At 44.6% G+C, this 14,157-nt stretch overlaps 1 protein-coding gene across 3 annotated transcripts in view; it reads right to left on the minus strand.

The window, feature by feature from the left end:
• The window catches only part of STEAP3 (STEAP3 metalloreductase), an 84,608-nt gene extending 76,592 nt beyond the window's left edge, over positions 1–8,016 (minus strand). The window contains exon 1 of one of the 3 annotated variants that reach the window (XM_086957347.1): positions 7,875–8,016. Coding sequence is in view for 1 of the 3 variants with exons in the window: in XM_086957345.1 (XP_086813471.1) it covers positions 7,732–7,740 (9 nt within the window). In the remaining 2 variants the exon portion in view is untranslated. Of the gene's footprint in view, positions 1–2,499; positions 2,587–7,731 lie in introns of those variants that run through there. The other 2 variants (XM_086957345.1, XM_086957348.1) reach the window with 2 other exon arrangements.
• Positions 8,017–14,157: the final 6,141 nt, after the last annotated feature.

The following is a 14,157-nucleotide window of genomic DNA, read 5'->3' on the forward strand; positions in this document are numbered from 1 at the left end:
TTTTACACTAACTGTAGCAAAACTGGGCTATAACAGGTGGAAAATAACTTTCCTCCACTGTTCTAGTATTTTCCCCAATCCCAGTTACCTAAAAGTTGTTTTTAAACGCAAATAAGCCTGCTCAGTGAAAACGTAGCTTTGCCTACACAGTGCCAAACAGTTTTTAGTATGGAGACATATTTTTCCTTATCTATTGTGTCCCACTTTCACAGATTAAGCCTTCTGGGTTTACAAGTCAGACTTTGGGGCGACTTCCAAATATAGAGAACATAAAGGTAGGTTTCCCTACATCACAATAGTTTTCCTTGTAACATGACTAGCATGACTACAGTGCTAACTTTCAGCCCGCAGCGGCCTAATCGAAGAGCAGGGGGTGTGGAGGTCTGTGCTGGCGCTTCATGCGACGGCTGCAGGTAAAAGCCCGGGGGAATGCCGATTTTTAAGGCCCCAGGTAAAAGCGGGGAGGAGGGGGGGGGAATTGGGGGGACAGGCCGGTGCCCCCAAAACTCGTCCCCCCCCCAGCTACGCCACTGCAGCATAACACAAGTGCAACTATCCTACTGCAAGAAGAGAAAAACTGTGCCTTTATCACATTTTGGCTAACAAAGGCAGCAGCCGGCCCTCACATCTCTAAGCCCTGGTGCCACTGCATCAACGATAGCCATGCTGCAGGCAGTCTAGCCACAGCACTATGGTGGTCTGTTCAGCTCACACTTGGCATGTATGTGGGTGGTGTAAATACACACTGCAGCCCACATATGACATTTGATGTCCACATAACTGATGTGTTTTCTGCACCACTTACCGAAAAGCTAAATAGGCCAGTTGATAAACCCAAGCACAATATATGTTTTAGAGAGAAATCACATGTGCTGTGAAAATATTTAACCCCTTGCATGCTGATGACGGCCCCCAGCCGTCATGCACTACGGTGCTCGTGTGCTTATGACGGCTGGGGGCCGTCATAAACCCGCCCACTCGCGATTCTGCCGCACAGGTGCATAATCGCGACCGCGTGGAAGGGGTTAAACAGTGTCATAGTGCACAATGTAAAAATAGATGCAGCAAAAACTAGAGTCCACAAACGACAACATCTATGATGACTATGCAGGATAAGCTCATTTCCTACATGGATCAGCACCTCCCCTATCATTATTCAATGACTGAATACTATCGGATCAAGTTAAATACCTGCGTGATGGAAAATGCCCACTGGATGAAAAACAACTGTGTAAAGCTGAACAGCGACAAGACTGAAAACATGAGCTTAGGGTACAGCACATCACCGTGGGGCTCCACTGTATGGCCAACAGAACTAGGAACAACACCCACCACCCATGCCAAGAATCTCGGGATCGACATGCACAGCAAACGCGACATGACCTCCCAAGTTAATGCAATCACTGCTGAATGCATCCATAGCCTGGGTATGAGAAGGAAGATTTTAAAATGGCTCCCAATCAGCACCTAGAAAATTGTTGCACATGCATTGGTCACCAGCAAGTTGGCCTACAGGAACACCCTCTATACTGAGATGGGGGGGGGGGGGGCTCAGCACAATGCTGCAAACTATTCAGAACTCTGAGTCCAGAATTATTCTCAAACTCCCACACCACATTTACATCACACCACACCTGAAGGAGCTCAATTCAGCCCCCATATACATACAAGCACAATTCAAACTTCTCACCCACACTTTTACGGCACTACATTACACTGGCTAGAAAAACAAGGGGAGAGTAAGGGATAGAACAGGGGTGACGCCCTGGTCCCCTAGAAAGAAAACTAGACTTAAACAATGTGGAAGGACTCACTAAGTGTACGTATTGCAATCACTATGTATGGTAAGAACATGGCCTCATTAGGTGTTGTTCTTGAATAACACAATAAGCTGAAGACCTGGCTTTTTGAGAAGTCCATAGGTTTGCTTGGAGACTCACCTGCAGGATACTCTCCTGTGTGATTGTGCACTCTACAAACCTGCATAACATAACAGTGCCTCTACACAACAAAATGTACTCCCACTGCACTCAACTACCAATGCACACTTCATTCTGACCACCACAGATGGCCAAAGGAGATCAAGTGAAAAAGTAATTCATATTCAATCCAACTGGCACCACATCACAGATGCAAACAGGGGTCTCTGTGGCTCTCTTACAGCATAATCCATGTACATCCCCAGGCCAGTGCACACATATTCACATTCCTAAGTTTCAAGTTCAAAAAAATCAAAGAGGCAGCACTATTAGCTGATAACAATCCTACAAAATTCCACCAATTTGCAAGAGCCATCATTGCAGGGGTGCACGGCTTCTTACAGCCCTAGATTTAGGATTACCCAACTCAAAGCAAAAGTTACAGGACGTGGTGTGAAGCTGACCACTGCTGATGATAACCATTTCTAATACAGAAGAGAAAATAAGGAAAAAGTGCTTTCAATAGACAGAATGAACCATGGGATCGACAAATCGACAGAAAAAGTCAAACAAAACGTACAATAACTGCCAAGTAGGGGTTCCTCAAGAAATTTCAAAGAAAATGTGCTTCATTTCGAAGCACTGTAACCAGGAGTACAGATCCCGACTATAATGTGAAGCAAAACAATGTTGAATTTCCCGTTATTGCAACACAGTAAAAAGTCAGCCACGAGTAGAAAAATGTCACAATTAAGGGAGCCAACTGTAGGAGACCTTCAGTGCAAACATTTGAAATACGGTCAGCCAGTCTACCCTCCATTTTCATGGCCACCCAGTTAACAAGCACCATTGTATGCATGCAGAAAGGACAAAAACCTTTAATACTGTACCTTGAAAAGGGTGACTGTAGATTCCATGGATTGCCCTTAGCGACACCATGCTGCCCTGGAACCTGCAGACACCTTTTTCAAGGTACAATATGGGACGTTTTCTTCCTTTCCAAGTGATTCAACTGGTTTCTTTCCGGCCCCCTAGTTGTGAAATGGCCTCACTCTGGACATTATCCATCCATTGAACAGTACTATTCATCTGGAGCATTACCCACCTCTAACAAGTGCTTGAGGATGGCTAATTGTACAACCAGAATTTCTCTAGGATCTTTAATATTCTTATATGTATATAATCTTACCCCATTGCCTGACTCAAAATAAGGATTGCAAGCTCCAGCAAGATATACTAAATTAGAAGGAAGGGGTTGGTCGGACGGTGGTACCTACACTCTTTGTTGCATAGTGTTTAACAATATCCTTAATTCCTCCATGCTGCGTGTGTAGGGTCTCTATATCATCTGTGATGTGGATGGACTTACTTTATAAATCAATATTTTTTTGTTATAAAAAATAAAAGAGTGAAGGATATTCTAAAAGACTTCCTCACACTCATTTGCAGCATATTTTTCCTCTCCGTGTTGCTTTCTAATGGAAACACTAAACAATTATGCCTCCTTTTCGTCTATTACGAATTCCTTCTCTCACCTCACACTATTCTTGTCTCACCGTCACCGACATACCTGTACAAACCTGCCTAGTAGTTTGACATCTTGGCAATTTTTGCCAGCTTGAAAAGTTACTCTCTAGAGAGTCTTAACCATACACAGCTCTGTTCATCTGTTGCAGTACCTCAGATACCCTTACCTTTTTGCCCTCACAATTTCTAACTCGACGGAAGTACCTATTGCCCGAAGGTTCAACTGCAAATGTACTAGGTGGCTAAGCGAGTTAAATACATGCTGATGACATTAGCTGTAAAATGTAGGACACAATTAGGAATAACAACAAAACCAACTCATCCTTCTGCATTGGTAAATGAAATTTGGCAATAATAATACATTTTGTTTAGTGTGCTTAAAAACAGCAGAAGTGTGATATGAAGTACTATATTACGTAGCTGTTTAAAAGAAATACAATTAAGAACACAGATCTGTTCCTCCTACAGAAACCAAATTACTTCACGTGTTCTAACCCTTTTCCAGTTGTAAACCACCCAATTTCACACTAAAGTGTGTTCATTTGCTCAACATTTTTTTTAATCCTCAACACAATCCACAACACAAGTGATTTGCGCTAGATTCATATGTAGTCTGCTCAGAGTCAAAACTTTGCATTGGGAGTGCTCAATTTGGCAACATTGTATTTTGCCTGAAGCGCTGAAAGTCATTGCTCAGTTCTTGGTTACAGAGTGCGCCCATCGACGCCTGGCGGCTTTCACCGTGGAAACGAGCACAAATCTTTTCCTGGAAAAGGAAAAGGAAAGCATGCTTTCCCGGTTGAGGAGGGGAAAGTGTTCATATTTAATGAGGAAAGACAGTGGGTCTCAAATGAAAAAAATGGGCAGTACAAATAGACATTACTAATATACATCTTATACGGCCATGTGAAGGCAAGTTGACTGTCTAATTGAGCGTGCGTTAACCGAGCTATGGTAAGAGAACTCACAGAAATATACAGCTTTCACATACTTCCACTCCATGGGCGTTTTACGAATACCGTGAAATAAGGAAGTTAGGAGAAATTAAAGGGAGTAGATTTCTTATTTTTCAAAACTAGGTCCCTAAACCGACCCTTAAAGAAGAAAAACACATTAGACCGCGAAAAATGTACTAACAATTAGTTTTTTTTGTTTTTGCATTTTTTTTATTTAAGACTATAAATGGCCGTTGCCCTGCAGGGATGTACATCTTGCAGGGATCCATTCTGTTGCAGTTTTCTCCTGAATCACAGAACAATGCTAAATAAGATGGCCTCTGACCACTTCTTCTTCAAATGCTACCTATGGTGGAGCCTTTTTATACAAATGATGCATAGAGCAAACCATTTAAGAAGTCAAATAACGTGAAACACCAAAAAGCGAGGGAAAGGCAGCGCGGTCAGGCTTTCCAAGACCACGCAGGAGAAGCTAGTCCAGTCCATGTTTTTGTTTTGCATTATGGGACTTGAAGTCCTTATTTTATAGCGAGATTATGCAAGACCACGAATCCCTGAAAGTAACAAAAGCCCTGAACTGGACTGTGTACTAACACATGGTCCCGGGAAACTTCAGAGCTCTTGAAACATCAACCTTTGATACAGGTTATTTTTTCTGCATAGGGACAGGTTTTACCAGTTTGTGCCATGCCTCTATGATCCTTCAGGCCCTCGGCTGGCAGGAAGCCTGCTGCAAAGGTCGCGACAGAAAGACAGGGTGCCTGAAGAGAGAGAAACGCCGACTCCAACACACTGCAGCCAGGGCCAGCTTAAGCGCTGGTGCGACAATCATTTTTGGCGCTTCCACACCCCATGACTGCCTCCTCGGATTCTCTCACAACCACTGGGCAAAAGTTCCCCTCATCTCTCCAATCATAAGTTATTGATAAACACAGACACCCACCCTCTTTTATTTATGTGTTTTGGAACCCAACACATATATAAAAGGCATTGTCATGCTTAATGCCAACAGCTCAAACTATCGCAAATGCGAGACATCTTCAATGGTGGCTGCGCCCCTTTCTTTAGACACTGCTCGCCGTATTCAGGTTACAGCGAGCCACGTCTAAAGAAAGGGGCCCGGCCACCATTAAAGTGAACCCACAGCACTGGGTGCTTTTACAACAACAAAAAAACACATGTATTTGTGAAGTTCACAAACAAATGTTTTCTTTTTGTAAAAACGCCCCTTGCTGTTCTTTCAGATTAAAGGCGGCACCGCCCCTTTATTTAGGCCTGGCTTGCTGTGTCCTGAATACAACAAGCAGCGTGTAAAGAAAGGGGCATGGCCGCTATTAAAGTGAAAGCATGGTATGGGGCGCTTTCACTGGGAAAATAAAAGGTTTTGCAGGCGGCCGCTAAAGGTAAAGCGGACCACGCTGAAAAATACAATAAATAAAGAAGTGCGGCTGCTATAGTTACAGCAGGCCGCACTGTCAAAATAAATAAAGAAGCGCAGCAGCTATAGTTAAAGCGGACAAACATTACTAATTAAAATATAAAAGCATGCGACATGCTGCGTTGTAGGAAAGCACGTCGTGGGTTGAATAGGGGAAAATCATTAACCCCTTGGACGCGGGTGGAATACCCCCGCGGTGTGGGCGAATTCCACACGTGCGTGATTTGGACTGCCCATGGCTAGCCCACGCACACGTCCACGTCCACTGTGACGTCAGACGGCCCCCAGCCAACGCATGGAAAGGGTTAAAGAAAATAGTACTCAAAGACTAGTTAAAGCAGACTGTGTAACAACAAAAGTAAAAAGTCCAGTCCTCATGGAAGGTTACAAATGCAGACAAGGCTGTACTAAGGAGGGATTACTAAGCCTATTCATGAATCAAATGCAACGATTTAGAAAGGACAGTAACAAGAGCCAATTGAAATGATGGGCGGAGCTTCAAGTCCCTACTTGAATACAGCATGCCTCACAGAGCATGCGCTGCCCAGGCTCGACCTAAAAAGTAGACCTGAACCAGAGCATATTTAAATGAGCCAGAGCAGAGAATTATTATGAAGTGGCTCATTTGTAAGTTATTTTGGGTCCCATATTTTGCATGTTCAAGTGCTCAAATTAAAGACAACTTCTGTCCTTGTTACATTATATTGAGCATTGAGTCTGTCCCTGCAAGGCAAAAATAAGTCAGGGTTCTGAGCAACATTTCATCAGGGGACCCTAGCTAAAACCAGATGGGCCACAGCCATGGCATATAGCTAGATTATCACATAAAATACATTAACTTAGTGTATTTCAATGGAAATCATGAACAATGTCATTGGTCATCCAGAAAATATGACACGCACACAACCCATTGGACCGATCATGACATCGGACTGGTTTTATGTAGAGAACTATTTGTAGTGTCTCAGTTCATCAGACAAAAACTATAATACAAATTGTTCATATGTTTAATACCTGTTTTATATGACTAGGGCACGCTAAGTCAAGGACCAAACACATTTTATGACAGAATCAGAGTGGCAAAAAAACACCTACCTCCCTCCACAATCAACAATCAATGGGAATTTCATTACACACAAAAACGCAGACAGTGGATTTCCTGACTCTTTTGGACATTATTCCCCTTTGTTTGCTCTCCAGTTTTACCGCAGTGTTTAAAAAAATAAAAAAATAGGACTGGGTTATATAGGGCTCTACATAGCTGGGTACCACGTGAGAGGCTGGACATGATTGGTTTTTAGCTAACAGCTACACATTTCATTCTGGGACCTGTAGTTTCTTGTTTAACCTGGCAAAAAAAAGTATTTAAAAACCTCGGCCCGTAAAGTGCTGTTATTTTAAAAAGAGCTGTGGCGCTACTCGGTAGCTATGGAGTTGTTTTTATAAATCTCTGACATTGAACAGTGGTATTCTCTTAGAACCAACTCGATTGGTAAATATTTTACATTAATCTGGATATGGTGTGTCCCTCCTTTATTTAAGGTACGAACTCGGTACCTTAGTCGATGTGTGAACGGTTGAGACACCACTGCTTACAAAAAGTCACTAACAACTTTAACACGTACGCCCCTCTTCACTTTTTTTGAACAAATAAAATGCGTGACGCCCAGCGCGTAACGAGAAGGGCATATGCTGGGAGTTTACCATTCCCTCCTAAAAGAGGTGCAGTATGTACCTGCTTCTCACAGACCGGATGCCCTACAACCAACGTCACCACTCTCCTCCCACTGCGAGGAAAGTTCTGCCCACCTTAATTTCGCAACAAAATCAACAATAATGAAGGAATGAAAAGTCGAGCTTGCTTTTCGGGGACCAAGTAGTGTGAACTCACCCCAGTCATTCAGCGGGCGCCATGCTCCGGCGGGCAGCAGCCACGGGGGTGTGAGCGGCGCGAGACGTGGGGCCCTGGGAGGTGTGTACGGGTTCAGCACACGTTAGGCAGACATTTGTGTCGTTCTTGCAATGTTTACTCACCTTTCCCGGCCTCAGGTTACGTGATGGAAATAGCTTACTGCCGGCACACACAGCATGTACGAGGCGCCTGGAGTCAAGACATGTGACCCGGGCTCTGCCTCCTTTACGACGGCCCCGCCCACGGCACCGCCCGCCCTAACCCAGACGATAACGACGAAGGCGGGCACCTTATCGACTCCCAGCAGCAGGCGTAGAGCCCTGTGTTACTGTACAACACCCCTAATTATTTTTTTTAAACGCTGGATGCTAGCCCCAAAATGCTCGCCTAGTAGCGTTATGTATAGCTATCAATGGTGCAGCAGGTGCAGTGGCACCCGCTCGGGGTCCTAAGTGGCTAACTGAACCTATATATCATTGTAGTATTTTGCAATTCACGTGGCCAATACTAGCTTGTACTAGGTCCAATTGTTGGCCCTTACTTAGCCCCTGGTCTAGGCGGGAGGGCATAGCTCAGATATTACATGCCTGTATGCATTTAAAACGCGCCCGTTTTAAGGCACACATGGTCCTTGCTTTTTGCTACCTCCACTGGAAGATTTAGGCTCTTGTCGAGCGAGAGAGAGAGTGGAGATGCACTTGAACTGCATTGTGTTAAATCGAATGTGCACAGCGCCTCGTAACTCTGGCGGGGCCTCAGGGGTTTTATGGGAATACGAGGTCGCTCGCTTCCTCCTTGCAGAAGTGCAACGCCCATTGGGCTGAAATGGCTTTACCCCATAAGCATAGCGGTCAACTCATCCGCATTTGACAAGTGTCACCCACGTTTAGTCATCTACTTTTCACACCTACATCACCCTCTTAATCGACAGATGTCACCCGCATAGTGGAGGCAGCAGCTATGAATCAGCTGCCGCTCCCTACCACAGACTCCTCCGAAGTGCCCCCTCTTGTCTCGGTGCCCATTTAAAGTTAGAGAAGGCAAGGGAACCTCGGCTGTATACTAGTTCCTATTGATTGTAGGGTGTCCCTTTCGCCACGCGTTGTCTGTTTAATGCGTTCACTTAATGTGTCAACAATCCACCTGTCCTCTTGGCTGCTCGGCATCCTGGGAAGGGGACCCTGCAGTTATCTCATAAGAATTTTCTTCAAACCCCCCATTTTGTAATGTCTCGCTGACACTACATTTGCAGAGGTGCCAGAATATGTTCTTTTAGTTTCAATAACTCGCTCGAAAGCACCGCTAATCTGCTCGCAGTTCAGGTGGCACGGGCCAACAGTAACTCTCTCCAAGTCTGGACTTCCCATTCTTTTAAGCATTCGACATACCTCCTATTATACCCCTTTGTCTTAAACCTTTGCCTAGGTGATGCCCTAATTTGTCGAGCTAGGCGATGTGAAATATAAGTATCATGCACTACTGTGCACTATACGTGTAGAGCGCCCATTTAAAGTGCCAGAGGCGTTTTGAAACAGGTAGGTCTTATATATTTTAGTTGGAGCATTCATGCCTGAGAAAGAGTGTAACTTCTTTCTGAAAAGTGCCGGTACTCTCTAATTAAAAGTATAGCATTTTTCTTGAGAAGCGCCGTACTCTCCCTTCCAAAATAAAAAAAAGTGCTGGTACTCCGTACCGGACAGTACCGGCCCATTTAAAGAACTGGCCGATAGCAAGAATTTCTGGAAATGTCTGCACCATCTGAAATTGAAGACAAACTTCAAAATGACGGTGTGTGCCGCTGTCTGCCTTGTGCTTGACATGCAGTCACAATGACCTGGCCAGCAGAGATGTCTGAGACAACACAGAGACATTGAATTATTGTGCCTTTTGTTTGGCCTAAGCGCAGGGCTTTAAGTGGGATGAAATAACTGAGGTGTCTTTCCAAGGGGTCTGTCCTGGCCTGGCCTGCAGAGATCTCTGAGACAACACAGAGACGGTGAATTATTTTGCCTTTTGTTTGGCCTAAGCGCAGGGCTTTAAGTGGGATGAAAAAACTGGGGGGTCTCTCCAAGGTGCGTGTCGGATGTAATTAAGGGCGTGGTTTAAAAACACGTAAACTAAAAATCTGTGCTTAGCAAAGTGTGCCGCCTGACTGGTATTTTGCTGCTTCTGTCATTGCATCCAGATATATAATACATTACACCCACAACAGGCCAGGACTATTGGCTCTGTCAATGGTTGTTAGTTGCTTAAGAAAAAAGCAGCAACTATGGCTTCGTTGTACATAATTATATATTTTTTATTATTAATTATTTCCGGTTTTCATCAATGATACTGATCCGTTGTTTTCAAATTGTGTCATTGGCTCTGAGTTTCTCGAAAGATCACCAAATACTCTGTAACATTGTGTTTATGTTGTATGGCATTAAGTAATGTCACTCTAATGTACTTACTGATTTTCCATATACCCAACATTTTGACAAAAGTCTGGTGCAGGAAAACCTTCACAAAGCCCCTGCAAAGTTGTCTTTAAATCTTTCAAATTGTGACCAGTTTTACTAACCAAATGTGTTATATGCACAACACGGGAGACTCCTCTCCTATTAACTATGGCACCTGACAACCCTCTGCTTGGATCCTTTTTAAAAATATCTTCACTTTAGACTAACACAGTTAAAAATAAACTATTTGTCACCCAGTTTCACCTCATAATGAAGTTAATTCGGTGCTTTAAAATATCAGTGTTAATACAGTATTTCTTCAAAAGCTATCACACCTGGCATGTGCCATCTCCCCCCAAACACTTCCTGGCCACCGCTGGGGATCGTACCCCCAAAACAAATACTCCTAGATACGGCCCTGACAGTAACACAATGAAAAAACCCACACAAGTACTCCACACAGCATTAAAAATAGGGAACAATTTTATGAATGAAACAAGACCAAAACGACAAAAATCCAATAAGTAGAACAGTAGTTGTGCTTAGAGTCCAATAGCGCTTAGGGGTTACATGAGGTCGCGCTGGGCCAGAGTAAATCCAAAGTTCAGGCCAACCACGTTGCCGGCTACTGGACTCCTGCAGGCCCCGCTGAAAAAGTTCCTTGGATGGAACAAGTGCCTGCTTCAAAGCTCTGATGCCTCAGTTCCAATTCATGCAGTTGAGGAAGGCTTCGTCGACAAACTCTTTATGATACAAGCACTGGGTCGTTTTCGAGCCGCGATATCCATCGTTGGGCTATGCAGTCCGTCGAAGCGATGCCATTAATCAGCTTCTGCATCGGCATCGAAGGGCAATGCGTCAGTTCTGATCAGCACAAATGCGTTACTGCGTCAATTGTGATGGTTCTGGACAGCAGAAATCACCCTTGAGTGGCCCAGGACTGGATTAGAACCACTTGGCAATCACAGATTGCAGAGTCCAGGTGCTGTTGCAGAGTTACAGGAAGTCTTTGATGGCCATGAGATTTCAGAACAGGGGGCAAACCAGCAAGCCCCTGAGCTGCGTCACCTCCCCGGCTTCTCATTCCTGCCCAAGCCCCTCACAGAAAGTACCCCTGCTGGCTCTGCCGACTTAGAGATGACTGTTGAGAACACAGAAAGGTTTCCAAACTAGAATGGCAAACTACAACAAAAAAAAGGCTAGAAAACAATATTGCACTCCAGAGTCACAGCGAAAGACTGCGTTGGTAGGGCTTGTGCCAACAAATGTCCTATCCTCACTGCTAATCACCAAATGCTACACCCAGAGGTTTCTGGCTGGAAGGAATGTATCAAAGCCAAGCAAAATCCACCGTCCTAGAGAGGATGAGAACTATACACTTGTTCGATAACCTTTGGTCACCGATGGGTAGTTTGGCACAGAGCAGTCAGGCTTATCCTCAGGGTCAAAGTGTAAAGCATCGGCACAACACCACCCTTGCAACACACTGCGTACGATACAAAAAGAGACTCCACACCATATGTATAAAACACTGTTACACACACTCATTGAAATCAATCGGCATACACATTGGGTATATAATTTACAGTGATATGCAATTGTAGAACTCTCCAATTAGCAGCAGAACGGCATCAACCTATATGCCCTATTCAGAGCTATTAATAAAACCCAACATTCCCAATATCGCATACAGTTGCAAAGATCAAGAAATCCCAGGTTTCTGGTGGTAAGCACGGGTCCCTCGGACTCAGCAAACTTCTACCGCACTCCTCGGACTCCACACGTTCCGGCACCCCAGGTGGGCCACTATTCTATATGTGCACACTCCTCTGCAAAGTGTGAATAAGGATGGTCCTTGTCCCAACCGACAATCACTTCTACCCGGTACCACCACACCATGCACGGTCCGTACAAGCTTGTGGAAATGGGGAGTTCCTTCCTGTCCCTGGGATCTCGTGGAAAGAAGGCCAGCCAACCAACCCTTGGAGAGTGCTTAGGGACCACAGGGCCACAACGGTTGGCAATTAGCTGATAGCCAGCAACATCCAAGCAAAATTCACCAAGTGAGCACAACAAGCCCCAGGCCACCACAAATATGCAGATAATCCCATTGCAGTTCTACCTTTCCCCAATAGTTCCTCTTGTCAATGTCCCAGCATTGAACCAGCATAGTATGGTTCCCTACCCAAAAGCGTCTCTAACTCCTGAGGGCAGAGCCCCAGAGGTTATACCCATGATGGCCTTTGAAGGTGAGATCAGTTCAAAGGGAAACCTTTGAAATGCACGGGCCCTCTCTAAATGTTTTCCTGTCTGCCATCCTACCCTAGGCGGCTTGATCAATAGTTTTAGTAAAGGACGGCAAAGGTCCGAATCCGACTGTGCGAAGTGCAAGTACAACTGCAAAATCACTATGTACACAGACATTTTAGAAAGTTTCTCTATTTTAATGTATCTCTAGTTTGTACACTTTCATTTTAAAGTACAAGTTGCTTTTTTTTTATATGAACAATATTGTAAAGGTTTTAATTAACTATATACAATAAAAATGTACTTACTTACAATAGTTTTAGTGGGGCCAACACCCTGCCTCTTTGAATGCAGGTGCAAATTCCACCCTCACCAATTGTTAGAAACGGGGGTCTCTGGTTGGCAATTGTTTCCACCTTTGTCCAAGTAGGGACCCTTCTTCATAGTCAGGGTATGGGGATACACTTCTAAAATAACCCCTGCTCACCCCCTTGGTAGCTTGTCACAAGCAGAAAGGCCTATCTCAGGGGGGCGTGGCTTGAGCGCCGCACAAGATGGCGGCTTGACTCCGGAGCTCCGTTGATCGAGCGCCGACACCAGCAAATTCCACAACATTGCCTGGACTTTCGGAGTAGCCGTTATCATATCTCGGCATCGGAGCATGAGGTGAGCAGAATACTGTCAGCTGCGTCCCTCTACTCCGTTTCCATGCGCATTTTTCGTTAGTGACGCGGCTCGCTATTTCGGCGGCCGCCATTTTCCCTCAAATTTGCCGCGTCTCATACTCTGCCGGCAAATGAAGTTAACTATGACACAGTGCTACCTCAATGTTCCCTGTGTTCAGAAGCTTCACTAACTTGCGCATTAACATCGAAAATCCTCAGCAGGACTCTTTCTTTGATGTTTTCAGTCTTTTTTCGTCACGCTGAGTAGCGTTTCACGCTGCACTATTATTCAGGCGCCACTTCTCACAGGAATTTACCTTACAGGCTCCTGCAGCAATGTTTATTCCTCATGAAAAGTAACCTCTTTGTTCAAAACATCGTCTGCACGCTCTGACAACTCTTCTCAATGCAACTCTGGTCCTTGTGCCTGAACTCTTAATTAAATGGTGACTTTGGAGTGACGCACTTTTCAACTCTTCTATCTTGTGGAGGATTTACTGCGAGGAGTTGTATGTGATACCAATAACTTTTGCTCTTTACATCAAAGCACTACTATTCTTTATTTTATTTTATATTATCACACTGGAGAGTGCCTTCTTCACAGAACCCTTTTTTCTTCAAATCTGGAGTAGCACTGCCATCTGTCTACCTTGCCTTATATGGGGAAACTGCGCACCCTCAAGCTTACAGCTTCTAAGACCAAACCGCGTCATTCCTCAGACTCTGACTCGACGACGCAGACCATGGATGACCTTATTCCCCCTAAACCTGATGTCACTCGTGGGGCAATTCCTAAAGCTACCACCTCCAGTAAGCTTTTACAACCTGGCTCTACGGAACGTTTAAAAAAGGATCCTCCATCTCCAGACTCTGCGTCTCATTCCACATCCATGGATCTTATCCTTGAAGAAATCCGTGCGCTTAAACCTTTCATGGCCGAAACTACTAAAACACTACAATTTCTTCATGACAAATGGTCCACTCTCGAATCCAGAGTCCTTTTGGTGGAACAATCAACGGAAGCTCTTCAAACTTCCTGTTCTAGAATTTCA

This window comes from Lissotriton vulgaris, chromosome 2_1, assembly GCF_964263255.1.
Source record: "Lissotriton vulgaris chromosome 2_1, aLisVul1.2, whole genome shotgun sequence".
Lineage (NCBI taxonomy): Eukaryota > Metazoa > Chordata > Amphibia > Caudata > Salamandridae > Lissotriton > Lissotriton vulgaris.